The sequence below is a fragment of the Oryzias latipes genome, chromosome 4, assembly GCF_002234675.1.
Source record: "Oryzias latipes chromosome 4, ASM223467v1".
In the NCBI taxonomy this organism is placed as follows: Eukaryota; Metazoa; Chordata; class Actinopteri; order Beloniformes; family Adrianichthyidae; genus Oryzias; species Oryzias latipes.
This window is the reverse complement of record NC_019862.2, coordinates 3,156,468-3,180,892: the sequence shown is the minus strand read 5'-3', so window position 1 is coordinate 3,180,892 and position 24,425 is coordinate 3,156,468. Positions and strand designations below refer to the sequence as shown.

Sequence of the window (24,425 nt, the reverse complement as noted above, 5' to 3'; positions counted from 1 at the left end):
AGCCCTCCTAACTCCAGGATGGTTAACAGTCACGGGTGAGGTTTAACTGCCTCCGCAGCCACTCTTTCTACAGACGGCGTCAGAAAGCCACATGTCATCAGCAAAGAAGTCTAACGCACTGGATGTGCCAGCTCTGCATTAGTGTCAGCTCCCTGGATCTGCACACTGCTGCAGTGCTGCAAAGAATGACTGCAAACAAACAACCTGCAAAAGAGCACATGGCTGGTGACAAACAAAACATGCGAGCTGCACTTGTGTGTGTTCACCATTTTCACAGGATGTAACTATAAAGTCTACCTTCATCCTCTCAACAGAGTCTGAGCTGGCGTTGGCCTGGTGAATGAGGTACGTGTGCTCCATGTACTCCGTCAGACGCTGCAAGAAGCTGAGGGGCTCGTTGAAAATCACTGGCATTGTAATCTTGGAGAGCTCCTGAAAGAGCCACGAGGGGAAAACGGGGGACGGGCTGTCATTACAAAGAAGAAAATTGAGTCCATTCATACAGAAACCTCCTGGAAGTAAAATATGCATCCTCCCTGATGAAAAAGATGGAAGCAGTTTTGGCTGAATGTGCACTGATCGTCATGTTGCTCTAAGCAAAAGCTTTGCTTACAATATACCCCCCCCCCTTTGGAAAGAAGAAATAGTCTTCAAAAATCGCATTCACATAAAGAAAATCTCGCTTGTATTTTTTTTTTTATGCTTTGAACAGTTTAATCGGGATGCAGAAGCACACAAAATGACTTCATGTGTCTAATTTCTGCAACAAAACTATTTTAACAACAGTTTTCAGCCAAGCTCATACTTTGTGGGACAGGAGGGTTCAAAGCCATGAGCTTCTCACCTTTAGTGTGAAGCTTCAGCAAGTGACAGTGTGAGAGCCACACTGACAAACAGCTTCTCTGGTTAATTCTAATCTAAAGTGTAAAAGGCCATTAAACTGGATTTCTCAGGGAAGCTTCTATTTTTTTGGTAGATTTACTCATTGAAAGTCCCAAAAACAGATGGTGCGGCCTAAATGTTGTCTGTAGTTGAAGATAAAAAGCAAAAGCCAATCTTGCTAAACCCAAGTTAACCATAAAACTGATGGGCAGCTTGTTCTTGACATTTTTGTTTAGTTTCTGTACTTTACTGTTGAAAGTCATTCCATGTTTTACTATGAACCACTGAAAGCAGCTAAAAGACTTTTTGCCCATAATGTCAGAGTTCGAAAACCATGAAGCTGTCTCATGATTGACTTTTTGAACATTTTGAAAAATACAGGTAATTTCATGCAAAAATTCAAGTTCTCTTCAAAAAGATCCAGTGTGAACTTGATGGAGAACCTGGTGTTATTTCTAGTGTTTAAAGCAATATTGTACAAAGCCTGAGAAAGGTAGGACTGATTGAAAATGATCATCATTTGTTAGGATGACTCTCCTGTTGCACAGATTCCTGCATTTTACATCATCTGCTGTTACTATAATTGCTTTAAAGGAAAATAGTCAGAGTCAGGGCTAATGAAGCCTCCTCACCATTCCAATGCAGTTCCTCAGGATGCTCCAGATGCTGAAGTCATTCCTTGAAAACATTGGTGCGGGTAAGCTCATCCTGGGCAGACAGAAGCAGATGTGTGTTTACACAGCACTCCTGAAGATGCAGGTTTCGTTAGAATTGACACGGATCATGACGTGAACCCAAAGCATCTCAAGGACGTTAGATTTAAAGATTATGAAGCAGACAGAAACAAAGAGCAGACGAACAAAAAGAGCCTGAGTGCTGGGAGGCCCCGACCCTCCAGACTGCTGGACCAAAGCGGGGCTTCAGCAACTACAAGTCTGAGTGAAACTAAAGTGAGATACTGTTAAAAAATTACATTTACAGCAGCAACATTAATAGAAACAGTATCTAACCTCAAATTCATTGTTACACTCAAGTGACTTCATGAATATTTAACTGCGTCGACACAGAGCTCAACCTTTACCGTTCGTCCCAGGACTAAACCCTTACACTAAATTATTCACACTACCAAGTGGAAAGACTCGCAGGCAAACAGAAAGACAGAAGATCACTGATAGCGCAGAGGCCTCACAGCAGATGGCCATGTTTTTGTGGAAATGACAGCTGTAATGTGTTTGCAGAGTTTGGTAATCCTCAAATCACAGATAAAAATGAACCAATTTAAGAAGCTGTCTGGCATTTTTGCACTGCTGACCTATGCTTTGTTATTCCGTTGGGTTGAGTCTCGTTCTTGTCTCCATGGCAATACTCCTGCTGCATGCTGGTAGTTGGGCTGGTAGTTGGGCTGCTACAAGGGCTGCTTAGCATGACAGAGCCTTCGTCTTCCTCTTCGTCCTCGTCAAAGGAATGGCTGGCGACCGTCTCAAAGCCGCTCAGGGAGATCTCAGAGTCTGATTCTGGCAGAGATAAGCCATAAACTTTAGAATGTACATTCATTGTAATAACGCCTTTACTTGTTCCACATATTGTGGTGTCTGTCTGCCTTTTTAAACGTGCAGCAGAGTCAGGTTGCTTTGCCAGACCAGACCAGAGGATCAAATCTCATGATCTGTGACAGACAGACAGTCTACCGCCTGAGCTGCAGACACACCTGAGATATTTAGCCTAAAGTCTGAAAACGGGAGCCGTCAAGAAAGGTAAAATCCAATTCTGCCAAGGGAATCATGAGTGTGGAAGTTAGTGGGTCTTATGAGTGGACTAGAAGATGATGGTGACAAATGGTCCGTGGTAAATGGCGTGTACCTAAACAGCACCTTTTTACCTTTCCTGAGGGCCCAAAGCGCTTTACCGTCACAGTCCCATTCACCCATGGACACACACATTCACACACTAATGGAGGCTCCGCTGCTGAACGCTGACGCCAACCTCTAACCACCAGGAGCAATAAGGGGTTCAGAGTTCAAGGGGACTTCAACACAGGGGCAGACAGAACGGGAACTGAACCTGAGATCTTCCTATCAGAAGGTCGACCGCTCTTCCACATATTATTCAGAAATTGCTCTGCCAAAGACTTTCTGGAAAAGTACATGGTTACACTTGTTCTCCAAAATATATTACACTAGTTTCATTTTTGTAGCCCAAATGACCAAAGTGCCACTGAGCAAAGCAGAAAAAAAAAACCCCACCCCACTTCACGACTGACTCTTGCACATGCAGTCTGAGCTGTGGCTGTCCCCTCCACACAGCTAATCCAGAAAGCCAAAGAAAATCTGTTGTTTATCTCAACAAATGTCTCAACATTTATGAAAACCTCTGAGGACCCGTTTCTGTTCCAGTCTGTTCATTACAGCTCAGGTGACGCTTTGTGGCAATTCATTCTTTGTTGTTTCTTCATTTATTTGTGTTTTACTTGAAGCTTAAAAAACAAGAAAAATTTATAAATGTTTAAAAAAAGGACTAAAATCTACCAGCTGCAGAGGTTTTCACTGAGTTGGAAGGAGCTGATTAGATTTCTGAATCTTTACATTTTCAGTTAGGATTAACGTCTTTCATCCCATTTCATGCTAAAAAAATGTAAAAAAGCCAAACTGTTGTTATGTTTGTTAAACAAAAATGTTCCCACATGTGTGCTGAAGATTTTGAGTTAAAGCTTTATTCTATATTAAAAACTATGAGTCGAAGGTGGTACTAAAGATGCAAAGCCATGTCCTTTCTCCAGCCATTCTCATTCAAATGGAGAGCAGGGGAAGCAGCTCAGGTAACTGCAACCAGGCGGTCATGTCAAGTTTACCACAGTTAGGTGATGAAAGTGTCCCCATCTCGAGTCCTTTGCTTTATGAAGATGAATAAATATCAGCATGGATGGCTCTTAAAAGCAACAAGTGCTGATCTTTAATGCAAATCTCCCTCTATTCTATTTCTGATCCAATGACAGCATAGTGGTGATGGCGGTTGCATGAGGCGTCAAGATAGCAAGTGTAAAACTAAATAAAACGTTAAAACTGACTGTGAAAATATTGCAAACCTAAACGAGTGCCACCTTGTTGTTTGGTGTCAGTCCACTTGGAGAACAAACATCAAATGCAAACTTTTCAGCAAAACACACTCAAGGCTGGAAGAGGTACAAACATACCAAAGGCATTCGCTGGTGGGCAAAAGTATTCCAATGTCCTATGGGTGAATGACAGAGTGAACGGGAGCTTGTCACAGAATCTCCGCCGCGTCCCGAGTGCGTTTGTTAACGTGAAAACTCACCAGATACAGCGTCGTGGAAGTCATCGTCACTGAGGGCGCTCCGCGGCGAAGATCCCTTGACGACGGATTGCTCAAGTTCGTGGTGCTCTGTGGCGAGAGTCTGTAGTGCTTCAGAAAGGATCTTGTTCTTCTCTACCTCCTGCTCCAATTTCAAACTGCGTACCTGAGCTCCACACACACACAAATGCACGCACGCACACACAATATAAAGACAAAACAAAACTACCTTTAATCTTCTAAATTGATAAACCCCAAACTGGTGCATGAAACATAATAGATACATGTGTGTGGACTCAGAAATATCAGCCTGTTGACAGACTGGCCCGTCTCCTTTGTTCTCTCATGATCAGACTCTCAGCAGGACAGTGACTGGCAGAGCTAAGAGGATGGAGGCCCTCTTATGTAGGACAGCCACCTTGGCGCTGCACTCTCAAATGACCTGCAGCAGAACACGATTCCTGCACGGACAGCGGATCAGGTGACAGGGTTTGGACACTGAATAAACCATGGGTGAGCCATTCCTTTCAAATTACATATTAGTGTCAAAAAGAGCTTAGATTGAAACACAAAACAAAAACAGTCACTGTGTTTAATCCAGCTGGAGATCGTTTAAAAAGAAAAGAGAGAGAGACGGTTTAATTAGACGTATTCGCGGGGGAAAGCTGCTTAATGACATGCGGCTCCACTGTGAGCACGCTTTCAGAGGAAATGCCTGCTGGACGCCCCAAAGGTGGTGCAGATGCTGGAAGAGATTCAGTATCATTCCTTCACAAGGGGGAAGGAGCTCGCTGCTCCATTCACACTCCTCACTATCAGGTGCAAATTACACTAAGCAGCACACTTTTAAATCCCTTTTTGGTGCCATTTTTATTCATGAGCTCTCAGGTCCTGGCAGTCTTCTATTGTGTTCTTCCCTGCTGCTGCTGCTATGGATCATCATTCAATTGGCTGACACAGACGAGCTATTGAGGCCCGGCAAAGGTGCACCCGATAAAACTACGAGCTGGCTGTTAAAGTCCATTCATATAAATGCTTTTTGACAACTTCCGCTTCACTGGCACGGCATTTCTGCCAAAGATCCCCCCCCAAAAAATGCAAACGACATGGTGCGGCGTGTCGTAACAAATAGACCGCGTCGCACCTCAGCACCGCTGCAGTCAAGACTCGTTGATATAAAGCGATCTATATGCTGATCTTTCTGATGGGTTGCATAAAGCATCAGTTCAGAGAGAAAGTTCTCCTATTACCGCTTGTTTTTGTCCAAATGATGACGCAAAAGGTTGTTTTAAAGAAGCCAGTGCAGTGATACAAAACATTTAACCCTTGTGCTATCTTAGATGACCCCACCCTTGCATTGACGTGTTCTCCCTACCATGACAAAGGTGGATAAAGGTGGAAATATTTCATGTAATCCATGGACACCAGTGAAGATCACAAATCATTGAAGAAAAAAGGTTCTACACCTTATCCAATACCCAACTGTACAACTTATAGAGATCCAGGACGTGTGTCTGAAGACTGTTTAGATCTTTGCAGTGGCCCCCTGCCCACATCAGCTTCAACAGCATTTTTCTACCCTCATCCTCAACTCTTTTTGCTCTCTGTCAACAAACAGACAGACGGCACATACTGGTCCTTGCAGCACACAGAAAAAGAAGCTCAACTCTTCAGCTCTAAGATACCTCAGTGGTGGAAAAGGGCTATTAAGGTATCCACACAGAGCAGAGCCATTTCTTACATTTGAAATAGAAAAACTCAGAAAAGCTCTGTGTTCTTTCATGCAGTGTCACTTCTTACTACTGAAACGTCTTTATTGTTATGCTTATTCTGAACGTTTTGACTGTCTTTTTACTTGTTATGTTCCGTATTTCATTTGCTAATTGGTTTTATCCAACATAAATGTAAAAGGCAGATGATTTTCACTTTACTGTTACGGTCAGATTTAAAGCTCCCCAGGAATGTCATAAACTTATCTGTCACACATATTTGTCCCCTTTGTGAACCACCACTAGTAACACCCCTGGTAGGGTCTGCCATGGCAGACAGGTCCAAGGTGACGAGCCAAACAAAGTGTGGCTCTCTGAAGACCCAAGTACGTTGCCTGGATTGGCGTCACTAGGACCCCATTCTAGAGCCAGGCGTGCGGTTGGGGCTTGCAAGTCAAAGGCGGGTTGCCTCGGTGGCCTAATCATGGAATTTGGCTTTTGATCCATGGAACATCACTTCTCTGGGAGGGAAGGAGTCTGAGCAGTACCAGCTAGATAAAGTCGGGCTCCCCTCTAAGCCTGGCCTCGGCTCTGGAACACTCTGGAACACTCAACCCAATTTCCCCCTGGGGATCAATAAAGTCCTATCTTATCTTTTCTTATCTTATCTTACATTTCTAGGCGGCGGGCAGGTATGGGCGTACTTGTGAGCTCCCAGCAAAGCTGGCAAGTGTTAGAGTTTACCCCAGTGGGTTCTGTAACTTCGTCTTTGGGTGGGGTAAAGGTCACAGTAGTTTTGGCCTACTGTGACCGAACAGCAGGTCGAAGGACCCGGCCATCTTGATGTCACTCAGTGGTGTACTGGAAAGTGCCCCAACTGGGGACCCCATTTTCATCCTAGGGGACTTCAGTGCCCCCAGTGGTACTGACAGTGGCACCTAGAAGAAGATGATTGGTAGGAATGGACATTAGCATAAGCTTTGCAACAAAAGTGACAAGCAATATTGTATCTACGTACAGTTATGTTCCAGATTCTTGTTCAGATGAGGAAAACGGACGTACACGGATCTATTTGTCTGACAGTGGATGTATTGAACTGGAGCAGAGCAGGGAGCTTATATCTCACCGATTGTAGCGTCTACGTCACTGTAGCAGGATTTTTCAAGGGGCATTTTTTTTCATTTGTTCCTGATTCACAACAAATTGTCAAAAGAAATACTCAGAAATGCAATTTTAATTTTCTGTATCTGTGTCTTCCATCGTCACTTAAAGCCACAAGAACAAGTTAACATCAAAAACTGCTTCTTTTTTTTGGAGGGGGTCTTTAGGCAGACTATGATTTTCTACTACTGTGACTTAAACAAACATCAGAACACATTTTCTGTTCAATTCATGCAGAAATCTAATTCCAAGGGGTTCACACACTTTTTCTTGCAGCTGTACAGATACATAGACTGTCTTACTATGAAACTACACAGATGATTTAACACAAATGCCACCTGACTTGAACAGTGTAAGGTGAAATTTAACACCTCCCAAAAAAGCTGGAGTACGTGGGGGACATCACAGCACCTCTGCAAACATTCTCATTCTTTGCACAAAGGAAACGAACACGCAGGAAAGCCTAAGTCAGGCATCAGGTTCACAGCATGCCTCACAACAGATTTAACAGCTGTGGTAATTATGAACATGGATTCCTAAGTGAATTAAGATCATTTTACCATTTCCACTTCTGCTGCCGATCAGTTTCAGTTTGGTTTTCAAACAATAAATCTTTAAGTGTTTCCACCCATTCAATTCAATTCATTTCAATTTTATTTATATAGCCCAAATTCACTACAACAGCCGTCTCGGTGGGCCTCGTGCCCATTGGACTGGAATGATGGACTGATCAGTTTTTGCAGACATCAGATGTTTGTTGTCCGCTGTGATGCACTTGATCGTTTTTATCTTATAGTCAAATAAACCCACCGTGCCTCAATCCAAATGACATTTTCTAATATCAATTATTATCGATGTATTTAATTTTAAAATGATTTTATAATGGTTAAACAAAGCTAAAGGCTCAAGTTTACAAAGTTAAATATGAAATCTATGTTGAAATCCAAATCTGACTGAGAACTGACAGATAGCTTGTTCCTGTATTGCTTTATAAAGTTTAGTTTGCTTTCATACGTCTGATTTCTTGCAGTGGAAGGATATCAGCAGTTGATGATCTCAAAGACACGGAGTAACTCGACAGACAAGAAGCATCAGGTTTTAAGGCCTAATCTGAAAGCAGAGTTATTCTACTACTTCACCAATCATTGTAATTTCTGCATTAGTTTGACCTTATAGAACATCTAAGTATTCATAAAATGGACCCATAGCAAACACTTGGACCCTATAAGAAAAGACTGATACATGTTTGATAGCAGGATTAAAAGATTCACATTCACTCCAATGTAACATTTAACAGACTTCATTCTCTAATTTATACAATCTTCTTCCACTTTCGGCTTCTCCCATCAGGGGTCGCCACAGCGAACGAGTCGCATGTTAAATTTGGCAATGTTTTACGCCGGATGCCCTTCCTGACGCAACCTTCTCAAACCGGGCTTGAAACCGGCAGAGGTAGAGAGGGGAACAGGGAGGAGCCTGGAGTCGAACCCGGGTTTCACGGACGGAAGGCGCCGCAAACCAGCACGAGCTAAACTGGCTCCCCTCTAATTTATACAATAATACCAGTTAATGTCATATTTTCTTGAACTGATTGTTCCAAATTTCCCATAATTCTTGTTCATGCTACAATTCAAACCACATAAAGTTTCAATAAAGTTGTTAAAAAAATCAAGCAGCCTCCTGTTTTTTAACCTCTAAATCCTACAGGAAGGAGAAAAGCTGTGCTGTGGCGACGTGTCTGCTCCCCATCAGGTTGTTTTTTTGCTTAACTCCTTAAAATGATACCGGTCCTAAAATTATATTTTTGTCTAAAAAAGAATAATTAGAATAAAGTCTAAATTTCAATAGTTAATTACAAAAATAAGTTTTAAAGGAAAAAAGACTTGAGGATATTTTTTTCCAGCTACAGAGGAGAGTTTTCCAACATCCATGACCTATTTAAGGGTCAGGTTCAAAAATATTCTACACATTTGCTCCTTTTTTAACACACTTACTAATAAGAAGTGTCTTTAGAGACTTTGAAGGTCACAAACAAATGTTCTTCATGCTGAACTGGATGGAATAAGCTGGTCCTGCTGTTACTAATGCAGTTGCACCACATGCCACTTTTATCTCGGTATTAGCATAATTAATATGAGCTGGAAGTGTCCAAGTCATTTCTCACACATCAACAAGCCACTTAGCACCAAGACGCATCCTTGAACAACATTAGAAAATGTGCTTTTCCCATAACTCAGAGTGGACACGAGAGTCCATCAAGTGCTTCAAAAAGTACTAGTTGTAAACTCTGCTGCCCCTTCTCCTGTTACAAGATCTAAAGCACACGTCTATTCTCACATCATAATCAGAGCTATTGAATCACACACAAAAACAGTCCTCACACAGCTTATAATCAAATCAGTCCACTGCGCTCCTTTCCTGAGAAGATCCTGCAGTTGCATCGCGGTCAAAAGAAACAGAGTATTCAGTGGAACAAACAATCTTTTTGATTACAGCATTTTTAGAGGGTTGACACAAATCTCCAAAAAGCATATAATCTCTGTTAACCCGTGTGAGCAAAGACAGCTTAAGGATAAACTCATCATTCAAGACAGAAGCACTGCTGCATTATCTCCTGATGTGCTGAACTACTCCACGAATAAAGTCCTGGTTTCTGTTTGCACAGCTGGGTTTGTCCAAATTCAAACTGCAAAAAAGCAACAACTTCCAGCTGATCTGAAGGCCGTGTCACACCGCCACCACGTACATGTTCTGCATGTTATATGGATGAAAGTCGCTCATACGTGAATATATGTGGAAGAGGTGAGAAAACTGTGGTCTTTTACGTGAAATTTTCACTTACCTTTTTAATTTTTACGAATAAACCACACAAAGAACACGTAAACCAACGTAGAACATGAACTGTGTGCGATTATTGCGCTGATTAAATGCAATTCATTAGTGATTTGTGTGTCAAATAGATAATTTGAACATATACGGGATATAAAAGTTATACATCGGTGCAAATGGCTGCTGGACTTTCTGACAGGGAGACCACAGGCAACAACACCTCCAGCACCATCACAATGAACACAGGGGTCCCCCAAGGACATGTGCTGAGCCCCCTTCTCTTCACTCTGCACGACTGCACCCCAACATCAAGCTCCAACCTCTTCATCAAGTTTGCGGATGACACAACAGTGGTGGGTCTCATCAACAACACTGATGAGACCCCCTACAGGAGTGAGGTGAACAGGCTGCCTCTGTGGTGCAAAGACAACAATCTCCAACTGACTGTGGAGAAGACAAAGAGATGGTTGTGGACTTCAGGAGAACTCCCACCCAGCACGCTCCACTGAGCATCAATGGTGCTGCTGTGGAAAGGGTGAGCTGAACCTGGGGGTGCAAATCCTTGACGACCTGTCTTGGAACCACAACACTGTATCAACTGGCCAAGAAAGCCCAACAACGCCTGTACTTCCTCTGCAAACTAAAGTGGGGCAGAGCTCCTCCCCCCATCATGCAGACCTTCTACAGGGGCGCCATCGAGAGCAGCTGCATCACCGTGTGGTACGGAGCCTGCACCGCGTCCTGCCGGAAGACTCTGCAGCACATTGGAGAAACAGCTGGGAAGATCATCGGTGTCCCTCTCAGTGGCTTCTCAGACATTTATCACCCCCACCTCACCCGCAACGCCATCAGGATTGCAGGGGACCCATCCCAGTCACTTCCTCCTGCTGCCAGCAGGGAGGAGACTGCAAAGCCTCCAGTCCAGAACCAGCAGACTCAAGGAGAGTTTCCTCCATCAGGCAATAAGGAAACTCAACTCCCTCCCTGCCCTCCCCCCTCTGCCCCCTCCACTCCCTGCTACGAACTTATACTGAAAATCTTTCACACCTGTTCAGAACATCATCTTCATCAAAGACTGCCATCACTGACTCATCTACTTACTGTTCTTAGCACTGTTGTCACTTTAAGCGTCTCATTGCTCTTTTGTACTATTTAGATTGCTTATTACAGTTGTTATTTTATAAGATGCTTGGACTGTGGGGCGAGAGGAAAGTCATTTCATCTGTGCTGTGTGTCATGTGTGTGTGCAGCATATTTGACAATAAAGCTGACTTTGACTTTTTGATACATGTGTGAAAAGTCCGTTAGACATACGTGGGACGGTCGTGGAAAGCCACAAATTTGCATGTGCATCTAGCTAAAATCAAGCACAAGATTTGCGTAAGATTTAAGTAATAAAACGCAAGAAATATTCATGAACTGCGTATATCACGCATGTATCGTGGAAGACCGAAATTTCATATGTGGAAAATGCACAAAATATCAGTAGTGCTTGTGCGACACAGCCTTAAGACGTGACGCTGCAGCCAGCTGCTGCTGCTGATCACAGCTTCAGCAGCTCTGCAGACTTCCATTGAAGCTGTGGTGCTGATGCTCCTGAGTTTTGCATTCTGGGTTGAGGAGGTAAAAGAAATAGATCCAGATTTTTAACAATGTGTGATGTTTTTGTTGGGGGAGACTTAAAGCAGGTTTGCTGTTTGCACAAAAGAGCTGCAAGGTTAAACACCAAACAATATTTGAGAGTGGTAATACTGAACAAAACCCTTCAACAGTATAAAAATGACTGAACGATGATGCAGTCCTCCACAGCACATCTAAGGAGACTCGGTGAATCCCGCTGAGCACACAGGTCTGCCGCTGACACTCACCCCTTGCTGCTTGGATAAGAGGCTGAGACAGACACTGAGATTGGATGAGGTCTCACTGGACAGATCACAGATTTCCTGCATTTTCTGCAGAACCGCGGATGGAAACTCTGGAGGGATCAAACACAAACCAGAGTGAAATAGGAGTCAAAGACAGCAGTGCCAGTCTTCAAAAGAGGGGTTAATCACAGAAAGCCCCACATGACAGAAGTCTCCAGTTTTAATTAGGAGTGTGTTGAACAATGTCCATTGAATTCTGTTTAATTATCCCTACAGTTTAATGTTTAGAATTTACAATTAGCCTGAATATCTCTGTGCTTTTTTAGTTTGTTTGCTTGCAAATGGATGAGAAATGAAAGGGAAATCCCTGAAAACATCAATGAATTACCTGCTTATAAAATGCTTTCTTGCAGATGTGCTGCAGGAAAATTCCCCTGTAGCTTGTTGTCAAACACTTCTCAATGGAAGTTCACTATCAGAGACGAAAGCAGGGAATCCAGTGGATTTCTGAAAATGATCACCGTCCTATACGATGACCGATACACCCCTGGGGTTGGAATTCAGCGACACTGACAGGTTTTAAGCTCCTGTTAGCTTGCACTCTGCACTAACAGCAGAGCTGAGTGGTTTTCTGTCTCTGCAGTACAGTTGTGGATGGTAAAAGAGGCCTTTGCTAAATTACAGGGAAGCGCTTCTTTCCTTTCATTGAAGACAATTTGGCTGGTTTTCCGTTTGATTTTCCACCCATCTGTACAACAATAGAGGCAAAAAAAAACCCACATCAGGCGTCAGTGAAATAACAGGGTTTACGTTTGGACATGGCGTCATTTCTCAGCAGGGACAGGAAAGCTGCCACCTCCTCTTCCAGCTTCTTCTGGCTGACCTCTGCTGCCTGGTAATTTAGAAAGACGTGAGAAGGATGCAAATGAGGGAAAACGGTGTGCAGTGATGTATGATTCAGAGAAAACACAACATTCTGCTGAAATGCTAATTTGTTTTTTTTCCCCTTTTGTTCATGGTACCTGTAATGATTCAGACAAATCCCCAAGTGACATCACTTGCTCTTCCTCCTCCTCTTCCTCCTCACTGTCCTGCTCCTGGGAGCAGTAGTGTGTGCTGTAAGCCGAGTGTTCCTCCAGGGCATCAAGCCATGCCTTAAAGAAAAATCATAAAAAGTGATTAGAATCTTTTTTTCCACATGTTTATAGAAAGGCATCCTCAACCCAGAAACTTGTTCCTTCTTCACATTTATACCATGGTCCGGGTGAATACTCGATTCTGATTGGCTGCTGGGTGTGCATTGAAACCTGATAACCGCACGGTGAAGAAAGAAGTTCCGGTCACCTAGCTTAAATGTTTTGTATCACTGCGCCGGCTTCTTTAAAACAACCTTTAGCTTCATCATCTGGACAAAAACAAGCGGTAAGAGGAAAACTTTCTCTCTGAACTGATGCGTTGTTCAACCCATCGGAAAGATCTGCATATAAATATCGCCGAATCTTGACTGCAGCGGTGGTGCTGCGCGACGCAGACTTTTTGTGAGAAAAAAAGCGATCCATATTGGAAAAAAAACAAGAATTAAGGACTAAAAACTGGTTAATATGTATTGCTTTTGTAAGTGACCACGGTATAAGCGGGTTAATGGCCTTCGAAGTGTGCGTTATTACTTTTTAATGGATTTCGCGGAATCAACCGTCCTCTGCTTTGAAGATTCAGGCTTCCACGGCGTGCGTTAAAAAGAAATAACGCACACTTCGTCTGCCATTAACCCTTACTTAACCTTCATGTCATGTAAAAGGTTCCCGGGCGCGGCTGCGCCGCTCCCCCCGGGGAAGGGTCAAATGCGGAGAGGAAATTTCACAAACCTAGGCGTCTGACAGATAGTGGACTTTCACTTTAACTGAACTTAGTATAAGGAAACGTGTTGATCCTGACTGAACGTACAGAGAACCACAGAATGAACAAGTTCTTCTTTGATTTTTCCCCTCCTAAGTCTTCATCCTCAAACCCATAACTAGATGTTTTGAGGACCTAACTGATGTAAGAGTGACAAAAGCACAAGAGTCATCAGGACAGTGCTATAGTGACAACTTAAGCACTTAACCACACATGTTACACCTGGACGTGTTTGAGCAGCCAACAGACGTTTCCCCGGATGTTGGACCAACTAAGGAACATGAAAAACATGAGAACCATGTCTGCTGCAATGAAAGCACAGCCTCTAGAAGACAGAAGAGTCAAAGCAGCATCGCTACATTATCAATGTGGTGACTTTCAAAGACCAGACGGATTTTTGTTTGGGCAAAATCATCTCAAACAGCTAGTTTTGGTCAACTTTATATTTAAGTGTGGCTTTACTTAGGTCCAATCCCAACAAAAACGCTTGTATGTTTACCAACAGATTTGGAATCACATTTGAATTATTAGGACTAAGTTTTATCTTTTATTTTGAAGTTCTCAAAAGGGATTTGGTCATTGTTGTTTTGGCCTTATTTAGAATGTAAATCACTGCGGGGAAAGGGTTAAGTAAGGCTGACCTCACTGACTTGAGACTAAAGCTTTGGGGTTCGGGAACAAAGCTTATTTTGTTGTTTTTAACTTAACGCCACTGTCAAACGAGAACAAGCAACATCTAAACTGTTTCCCTGCATTAGTTTGACTCCTGTAAGACTAAATGCCTTTGGTTTTTAACACTGGTTGTTCTAAAGGAAAAAAAAGATAATTGTGAAAACTTTTTAGACTTGTGACTTGTGAGCATCCCTGGGTTTTAGCAGATTCCTCCTGAAGGACGGCAAACTGAACCTGCCTTTCTCGTCGCCTCAGGGTCCGCTCTGGGTGATACTTTGAAATGGTGGACGCTGTCATCAAAGCACTTGAGGGTAAAAAAGCAGTCTTCTCTGGCTCGTATCTTGAAGTAAGAAGAAGAAAAAGCATTTCCTTGTGAAGAATACAATAATTGTGGATTCAAAGCAAGGCAGAAATCAATTCTCTGGGCGCCGTTTTCTACCCAGGTCTTACCAAACAGTGAGAGTTAGTGAGAGATTTGCATCCTTGCCGTCTTACATTGGCAGCTGCGTCAGATCTTGGGATGACACAGAGCAGAAGCAAGGGACACATTTTCAGTGAAGATGAAAAAAAATCCTTTGATTTTAACGACTTTTTCTGTCACTTTTAAGACCTTTCAATCTGATGCTGAGATCTTTTCATGTGCCTGAATCAAAGAACAGAGCCAAGCTGAGAGTTGAGAGGTGCACCTACTGCTTTGAGTACCAGGATAAAACCCCATCCTGAAGGACGACCCAATAGGAACGCCATCCAAAGAATCTGGAGCTCTGCGAAGTGACAAGCAAGAGGAAAATTACACCTCATATTTTTAAGGGTTGAATAAATCGTTTTGGTAGCAAACAAACGAATGGATAGAACTAAAAACCACAGAACTTTATAACACAAGCTCATCTCAGAAAAGAAATGTAGGTAAGTAGGGAAAAGCTGCTGCGGTGGCTTCCTGGCTCAGTAGCTCAGAAATGATGAAGAGCGTTTTGGTTTTCACAGAAAAGTTACCAAGATTGATTGTGACGGCTGCATTTCACAACATGAACAAACAGGAGGGAATTAATTTGACAACAATTGTGCAAAAGCTCTGAAACAAAAAGGGTCCACTGTAATGACGGCCCGTCACAAGATGAAACATGGATGTTCCTCACATGTCTGCAAGCAATTAAAACCCACGCCAAAAACAGTAACTGTCAGTTTCAGACCTGGAAAAATCATTCACATTTGGATTTCTACAATGCTTTTACAGCAGGAACCTTGGAACCATAAAAAGCAACAAAAACGGTGAAGCACATGAGTGTCCTGAGTCAGATCAAAGAACTAGATAAGACAGGAAATACAACTATAAGAAACTATAAGCATATCCTTGTTTTTAAGTTTTTTTAGCAAAGATTACAAGTTAGAAAACGCAGCAGCAGAGCTTAAAAACCTCAGTGGTTCTAACAGAATACAGATGTAAGCCGGAGTCAAGTACTCCCGATTAGCAGTCTGTGCAGAAATGATCCACAGCAGATCACTCAGAGGATGTAGCAGTTTGAAAGCAGATGTTTCTTCACACCGTGTCAAGGAGAAAAGGTAAAAGCAGCAAACTAAACTGTTGCTAGCTGCTTCACTCTGAGAGGGTTCTATGGCTGTTTCCACTTCAGAGTTCATCACTTAGAAGTGAGAGTCTTTCATAAGCGTTTAGGGGAGCTTCAAATATGCACGGCAGTAGACATCTCATGATGATGATCCCACATATTTGGTTGAAGACTTCATGAGGACTTGACAATAATTCATCCAGTTCATAACAAATGCCAAGCATGGGGGTGGACATATGCTGATATGGGCTTGTTTCCCACAGAACCTAAGCATATTCCAGCCAATGGCAGACCATGAATCTCAAAGCGTTGTAGAGACAACAGAAACATGAAGCTGGATTAACACAAATGTCTCCCGTCAAACCACCATGGGTCTGGTTCTCCTCAGAGTTCCTTCCTAATCTTCCATTAGGTGTGTGTTTTCCTCTCCACAGATCCCACTGAAAACCTTTCAGTGGGATCTGTCTATCACTTTTACAGGCGATCACCAAAACACAGACGGGACATCTGGCTTTATTGCAATAGTCTGGACGGAAATAGATTATAATAATCTGGTATTTTTAGAATGAATCTAATTGCAACAGAATATATCTATTTGATATCATGAGTTCTTCTATAGTTCTTCAATAATAGAATTGAATTAAATTGAGAATATGTTTCCATCCCAGTTAGGATGGAATATCCCTGAAAAACCTTAAGAGCTAAGATGTTGTAGTGGCTCTGAATGTAGGTCTTTGTCCAGCAGGAAAGCTGAGTTCAGCTGAGAGGAGATATTTAAAAAAAAAAGAGGACTAAAGTAAATAATGAGATTGGACCTAAACGTAAAACAAACAAACATGCAAAGCAAATCACTATACAGTAAAAAATGTATACTGCTGTTTGTAAACGACATAAAGTATTCCTCTAACAACCTGCTATAAACACCAGCCCCTCCCAACCCACGAAAAAGAGGGGGTTCTCACATTGTGATGTCACAAAGTGGGGAACAGCCCCTTCCAGGAAGAGTCTGGGCTGCCAGCACCGCCCCAGGCTAACACACACACACACACACACACACACACACACACACACACACACACACACACACACACACACACACACACACTTTCTCCACGGAGCTATTAACGATCAGCTTAACTTTTCCTTTTATATGCACTATATGCACATTTATCTTTACAAAAGCGTAGATGTTATTTGTTTTTGTGGCAGAAACGCAGACACGCTGCCGGGGCTCTAGGTTGACATCATGAAATGGGCGGAACCCACAAGGAAAGAAAGGTGGAGCCTCAGAAATCAAGTCGTCTTAATTCCGGATAGGAAAAGAACTAAGATTAAAAAAATTTTAATCTTTTTTTTTTTTTAACCTTTATTTACCCAGGAATTGTCCCATTGGGATTAAGAATCTCTTTTTCAAGGGAGTCCTGGCTAGGGGGAGACAATAAATTACATTTACAATAAAAATGTCAACATTAAAAACATAAAATATATAAAAATGAGAGCTTATGTAAAACGGGAACAGCTAAAAGTAACTTTCTCCTCCAATCTCAGCCTGGACTTAAAAATATTCAGAGGAATGAGTTCTTTTAATTTCCAGAAAGCCTTTTTTCCCTTTGTGTGTGCTAAAGGTAATTTATTGTCATGTACATGGATATTATTTACAATGAAAGGCTTAAAAAAGGCATGACATCTGCCTTTTAAAACAGGTGTAGTTTGTGTTTTACACAAACTTCCTACATAAAGGTTTGGGTACATTTTCATGCAATGTATATAATGCTAAACTGATCCAAATACAGTCAATTATCAGCTACACTGACTTATGAATGATGCCAAATGTTTAGACCTAGTCCACCATAGAAACCATCTGCTTAAGTTTGGAATTTTCTGAGCTGAGTCAACAACAAAAAAGGTTATTTGCTTCACCTTCCAGATGAGACCCTCAAACTTCTTGACATGACGAGTTGAACCCTGCAAAGCACAAAGATAAGTAACATAATCCACAAGGAAAAAGCAAATCAAAGAAAAATTGGCCTCTTTCTCAAACCAATCTTCACCCGATGAATGTTGGCTTCAAGAAACTGCTGCATGGCTGTACCACTGGCCAGGTCGAGCGCCGTCTGACCTGAAGGGAACAGGCCGCGTTTGTAAAGAACAGGGACAAAAAAACTCATCAAAAGATGTTTAAATACTAACTACAACAAATAAACGAATGTCACTGTCATTCATGGTTTTGTGGACGTTAAAGTTAGACATGGCATCTCGCCTCAACAGTTCCAACACAAAACCAATTCAAAGAAAAGCGTTAAACGATAAACTGTCTTGTGTCTGTCTGTTCAAGGAGGGAGACACTGCTGGCAGATCAAAAGCAGTGCTGATAAGGACACAACAGGTCTGTTAAGAACATTGTGTTCATCATGTTACCCAGGTTTCAATTATACAGATTCTATTAACCCGTTCTTTCAAAATAAACTTGGTTTATGCTTTATTGTGCATCATAAGGAATGGAGACGTGGTAAAATCTTTGTTTGTTGGCTTCTCCCTTTAGGGGGCGACACAGCGAATCATATACCTCTATCTAACCCTCTCCTCTTCATCCTTCTTACTCACACCAGCAATCCTCATGTTCTCCTCTTCTGCATCCATGAACCTCCACTTTGGTCTTCCTCTAGGCCTCTTTCCCGGTAGCTCCAACCTCAGCATCCTTTCACCATCATCATCACTGTTCCTCCTCTCAAACATCTCCACCTGCTTCTCTGCATTTATCTCCAGACCATCTACCATGATCTGTTCCTCTGATGGATTCATTCCTGATCCATCCTGGTCCCAAAGAGAACCTCAACATCTTCATCTCTGCTACCTCCAGCTCTTCCTCCTGTCTCTGCAGCAGAGTCTCTAACCAACAACATGCTGCTCTCACCACAGTCTTCTACACAATTCCTTTCATTTATCCTGACACTCTTTGGTCACACAATCACACTGAAACCTTCTTCCATCCGTTCCAATCGGCTTGCACTCACCTCCTCACCTCCTTCCTAACGCTCTGTTGTTCTGGACTGTTGACCGCAAGAATTTAAAGTCCTCCACCTCTGCTTCCTGTAACCTCACTGTCCTCTAGAGTTCCTCTCATTTACACACAGATACTCTGTCTTATTGCAGCTGACCTTCATTCCTATCCTTTTCAGAGCCAACCTCCACCTCTCTAGATGTTCCTTCACCTGCTCTCACTACAGATTACAGCGTCATCTGCAAACATGATAATCAACAGAGGTTTCTGTCTAACCTCATATGTCAGTCTGTGCATTTTAGGATTGGGAACATAAAAGATGATCACGTTAGGCTTGTTTTTTAACTTATTCTTTTGTCAAACCAAAAACATTCTAATTTGAACAATTTCATGTACAACACTGCAGTGACAACAGAATGTTATTTTTCCAACTTTCATGGATTTCTGTCTGCCAAGGTCTGCGGTAAAACAAAAAAACTAAAAAAAAACCTTGAATGAACTTAGAATGGTCTTTGAAGACAAAACATGTAGAAGCTATCAGCAGTTCTTCAGAAATAAATGAACTTATGGTTGTCCTGAATGTGCAACCACAGAGACAAGTTTACAAAGAGATAGAAGAGGAAGATGAACGCGATGGCTGTGACAGTCAGTTAATTTCTTCTTTTATTTAAGTTTATTTATTCTGATCCCCATCTTCAATAATTTATATAGCATGGCTGTAATTTCCCTTTAGGGATAAAGGAATCATCGTTCAAATCAATTCTGACAGGAAAACTATTAAATATCAGTTCTCATCCAAGGCAGTCAGCCACGGCGGACACGTCTCACCGTTCTTGTTCTTTGAGTAGGGGCTGGCTCCATTGTTCAGCAGCTTCAGGGCACACTGCCTTTGGCCTCGGTAAGCCGCACAGTGCAGTGGAGTGTTTCCCAGGAGATCTGTGCAGTTGATATCCGAGGGCTTTCTCTTGGTGAGCTGCAGAGAGCAGACGGGACACAACAGTCGAGACATGTGGCCCCATGTGTCCGGCAGTTCTTTATTATTCTACGGAGACGTTTAGCTGGACTCTTTGATTTCTCACAGGAGCTGCAAGAGCAAAGGCTTTCACACTTTTCCTTTGATTCTTTAGAAACACCTTTTTGTACGACTGTCACATAAAAAACACAACTTAAGAGCTGTTTACTTATAAAAGATATAAAGCACAAGTACCGAGGCCAAAAGACGACTCCCAGAATAAAAAAGAAAAACTTGAGAAATAAACAGAAAAGGCTCTCCTCCGCCCAGAGACACATCTGCTGAAGATCTCACATCTAATTAGTTTAATTCACACAACTTAATGAGGTAAGTATAGAAAGGGCTTCCCAGAGAGCTTGAATGGATGAGCAGCGGACCAGAGAAGAAACGGTTTCATCATTGAAAGACTGTGGGAACATCTTTCAGCAATTTCTAACAGGCTTTTTAGTTATTTTTTCGCTGAAATATTTTGTATTTGAAGCGAAAATACAAAACTATAAAATCTTTGAAATACAGTATCAACCTTTTGATGTGAATAATTGCCTGAATGCTATAAAGCATTAAATCTTCTGCCATTTTTTTGCTGCTTAACTCCTTCAATTTTTCAGCTATTTTAACCGTTCAACTATTCAAATCCTTGAATCTTCAAGATGTTCCAGGATTATATAGATTATATGTCCTGTCCACTGTACCTGGTTGGGGTCATTGCATGACACGTGAGCTGTGGTGCACAACTTCGCGATTTTGAAACCCGGCGCTTGAGTTTTTCACAAAAATATCTTTTTTATTATTGTGCTGTTTTCACTTTATTTGTGATCAACTTTGATCATTTCTTTCTTTCTTTTTTTGCCAACTATTACCCTTTCAGTTTCATTTTCATTCAGCATTATTGCATTCAACCCTGCATTTTCTTCTTCTCCCTCTAGTTACAAATAACTGTTTAACATTTCAGTGCAGACTGCATACATGTGTATAATCTCTACGCAGTTCTCTTATCCTTATATAAACTGCACAGTCGCTAGTGGAGTCACGACCTTTGTTTGCACAATTCACTGTTGCATTTTGCAAAACTCACTGCTTTGTTTTAGTGTATTGACAAAAACGTCAGTCTGAGTCTAAGTTTAAAAAGTGACTCTTCATTCGTCCAACAAAACTCTCTATCTTTATTTGTTGACTAAAGTTGTCAAGAAATATTTTCCTGAATAAAAGGGGTTGAGGCTTTTTGTCATCAAATATCTAAATGTGAGACTTACCAGCTGACTCAACGAGGCCAGGTCTCCTTCCCGTGCAGCTTCCAGGAGTTTCTCCTCCAGTTTCCTCTCCTCTGTCCTCTCAGCAGCTGAACGTCCACGACACAGTGGGATTTTACGAGAAGACATTAAGCATGCAAAGTATGAAAATGAACGTGCATCATCAAACGCTAACTGTGAGAATTGGCGGGAAAATCTTCAAACGGTAATTAGTGAATGACTTCTCTCTCACCTTCCAGCATGCTTCTGATCTCAGCATTCTGAGTGACATCTTTGGGAACTTGTGCTGTCCCATTGATGACAGTAGCACATGCATCATAGTGCAGCAGCAGCATGACAATCTCCTGATTCATACGTTATTGTTTGGTTGAATGGATAAAACAATGTGCATAATCAAAGATGTAGAAAGTGTATTTTTGACAGTTGTGCAAAAGATACCTTTCTTCCTGTGAAGGCAGCTTTGTGCAGAGGGGTGTCTCCAATATTATTGGGCAAATTAACATCTGCACCTGCCTGCAGGGGCAATGGCACTTGTGTTATCTTTGCAATAGATCCTATCTATAAATAAAATAAAATAAAACTTCTACCTTAAGCAGTTCCTTCACAACTTCTTTGTGACCAAAATAGCAGGCCAAGTGAAGAGGTGTCCATCCTAGGTTAGACTTACTTTTACCTGAGAAGACGACACACTATGATGGATCTAAGAAGGTTGGTGTCACAGCAGCAGTCTGAAGTGCATTTCATGCATACCTTTACAGTTGATATTGATCTGCCTCTCTTCTTTAAGCTGGGATGAGAGAAGCTTCTGAACTCCAGGCAGATCTCCATTCCGGGCAAACCGCAGGAACTCCTCCTCTGGCTCCAGCTGCTCCATGGAACCCTGCAGCTGAACCATGAAAGGTGCATTTTTAACATTTGTTGAATGAGACAACCACTGAAGAAGAAACAAGCAGATATAGACAAGCAGCAATTCTAACTAAACAGACAGCTCACATAGTTTCTACATTACAAGCAGAGTTAACACATACAACTCCAAAAAACATTTGATTGAAAGTAAAATAGGCAGACGTGTTTGCTGCATCTTTCAAGCTAAAACTCAAAAACTACATTTGTTGAAGATAGAGCCCCAAAAAATGTTTTGTGTGAAAGATACTTTTCAGTGGCTCAGGTGGTTGAGTTGGTCGAAGGGTCGGCGGTTTGATCCCCGCTCCCCCCAGTCGTTGTGTCCTTGGGCAAGACACTTCCCCCTCCCTGCCTCCAGTGTGACTCCACTGGTGTGTGAATGTGTATGAATGTCCCGGTGATGGTCATAGGGGCCGTAGGCGCCAACTGGCAGCCACGCCTCTGTCAGTCTGCCCCAGGGCAGCTGTGGCTACATCAGTAGTTACCATCACCAAGTATGAATGAATAATGGACACACCCTTAGCTCTTTAAGGGTCTGGAAAAACGCAGGTAAATCCAATCCATCATTATTGTTATCATTATTTAAAGGGCCAAAATAGAAGGAGAAACTGCTTCAATCATGCTAAAGGATAAATTAGCATATAAAAGTCAAGAACGACAGAAATGCTGCTTAACACTAAATAACATCCTTGAAAAGCTTTGAAATACCTGAAAATGGAGAATTTAAACTCTGAATCACAAGATGACAAAGTTTCAGGACAGTTCTACGTCCTCAATTCCTTCTAATGTGCGTTTTGACGTCCATGTCCGTTCCTTGCAGTTGCCTTTAGATACCTAAAAGTCTCCACTTCTTCTGGGTTGTTGTTGCCAAGCTTCACTGGCTGGAGCTGAGCTTCAGGATCTTGGTCTCTTGAGGATGGATAAGGAGCCCAGCTTGGGAAGCAAAAAAAGCTAGATTTGACATTTTGTGCTGTTGATGTTTCTGTGGCTTGTGTGTTTTAAAGAGGGGAAGTCGATGATCTTATGATCAACTGTCCGCAAAGGTTTGGGTTTTTTTGTTCCTGGTTTTCCTCCTCCTCCTTCAAAATTCAAGCTTCATCTGACCCCGTTTTGAAATCAGAGATTTCCTTCATCTTGGCTACGTTGGTCTGCGACACCTTATTCCATATTATTTAAGTGCAACCCCCCCCCCCCCGAAAGGCTTCCCCTTCTGCCAACTAGAAGGCATACCTTAACGCCTTATGGGCCAGGTACCAGGACAAGCGAGGACATCAACGATAGTGTTAAAAAACAATAATCAATCATAAATCACAATCATAAACCATATCTAAAAAAGTGGAAAGTAAGTTTTCCCAGTTTTTTCTGACCATAAATGTACCTTAAGGTCAGAACATTTCAGTAAACCTCAGTCTTACATCACACTCTACGCTTCAGACAGCAGGACAAGTCTGTGACATCACAGTCAGAAGAACTTGAGGTTTTTGAAGAGTTTCCAAGAGAAAGACTCTTCTGTTTAAAAACAGCTGTGAGGCAAAACTGTATGTTATCAAACCACGAGGCTTCGCAAAATTGTGTAATTCACAGATGCAGGTCCAGCAGTTGTCAATTCTCAATGCTCATGGTCCTCTGTTAAGCACAGGGGCAGAGCTTTGGTAGTATGGGCCTGTTTTTACCTGACAGATGTCCAACAGTGTGCTTGCACTGTGTCAACAACACGACATTAAAGGGTCTATATCATGCTAAATCCATTTTTTGAGCTTTTAAGTGTGTTATAATGGTCATTCTTCACGAAAAGAAACCACAGAGCAGTGTTTTGAGCTGTTCATTTTTCTGAGTATTCCTCTAAAAACCTGCTCTCTGAGCACCAGCACTTCTCAATCCAATAAAACGAACCGATTCTCACATTGTGATGTCACAAAGTGAGGAACAGCCCCTTCCAATTAAATTCAATTCAATTCAATTCAATTCAATTCAATTCAATTCAATTCTTATAGCCCAATATTACAACAATAGTCATCTCAATGGGCTTCATAGCAGTAATTGTAAAGTAAACATTATTTTCATTCATAAAGAACATGAATACATAGAATTCAATAGGAACATTCTAAACTAAACTAACTAAACAGATGTAACTAAAGCCTAAGCCTTAGAGTCTTAGGCCTTAGACCCTGCATCACGGTAAGGAAAATCTCCTAAAAAAAACCTCTGGGGTGTCCACATGACATGAGGGAGGGATCCTCCCCCAGGACGGATAGGCGATGTACCAGAACTCTTAGAGAAGAATTAGCTCATCTAACTCTACAACTACATGTTTAAAGTCCAGCAGATGAGCTTCATCCAGATGGAGTTGGAGACCAGCTGGAGGCGCGAG

The 24,425-nt window shown here is 42.0% G+C and overlaps 1 protein-coding gene across 8 annotated transcripts in view; it reads right to left on the bottom strand.

Annotated features, from left to right (window-relative positions):
• The window catches only part of LOC101166541 (oxysterol-binding protein-related protein 1), a 34,031-nt gene that overhangs the window by 7,250 nt on the left and 2,356 nt on the right, over positions 1 to 24,425 (bottom strand). For 5 of the 8 annotated variants that reach the window (XM_023953967.1, XM_011473721.3, XM_023953964.1 and 2 more), the window contains exons 2-19: positions 21,902 to 22,037; positions 21,739 to 21,824; positions 21,590 to 21,664; positions 21,384 to 21,495; positions 21,155 to 21,240; positions 19,718 to 19,862; positions 17,940 to 18,007; positions 17,809 to 17,853; positions 15,014 to 15,087; positions 14,774 to 14,837; positions 14,562 to 14,663; positions 12,778 to 12,909; positions 12,566 to 12,647; positions 11,759 to 11,865; positions 4,195 to 4,357; positions 2,195 to 2,396; positions 1,515 to 1,590; positions 298 to 432 (exon numbers count right to left, since the gene is read on the bottom strand). In XM_023953967.1, the coding sequence (XP_023809735.1) occupies positions 298 to 432; positions 1,515 to 1,590; positions 2,195 to 2,396; positions 4,195 to 4,357; positions 11,759 to 11,865; positions 12,566 to 12,647; positions 12,778 to 12,909; positions 14,562 to 14,663; positions 14,774 to 14,837; positions 15,014 to 15,087; positions 17,809 to 17,853; positions 17,940 to 18,007; positions 19,718 to 19,862; positions 21,155 to 21,240; positions 21,384 to 21,495; positions 21,590 to 21,664; positions 21,739 to 21,824; positions 21,902 to 22,037 (1,890 nt within the window). Of the gene's footprint in view, positions 1 to 297; positions 433 to 1,514; positions 1,591 to 2,194; positions 2,397 to 4,194; positions 4,358 to 11,758; positions 11,866 to 12,565; positions 12,648 to 12,777; positions 12,910 to 14,561; positions 14,664 to 14,773; positions 14,838 to 15,013; positions 15,088 to 17,808; positions 17,854 to 17,939; positions 18,008 to 19,717; positions 19,863 to 21,154; positions 21,241 to 21,383; positions 21,496 to 21,589; positions 21,665 to 21,738; positions 21,825 to 21,901; positions 22,038 to 22,762; positions 22,787 to 24,425 lie in introns of those variants that run through there. The other 3 variants (XM_020702936.2, XM_011473724.3, XM_023953968.1) reach the window with 3 other exon arrangements.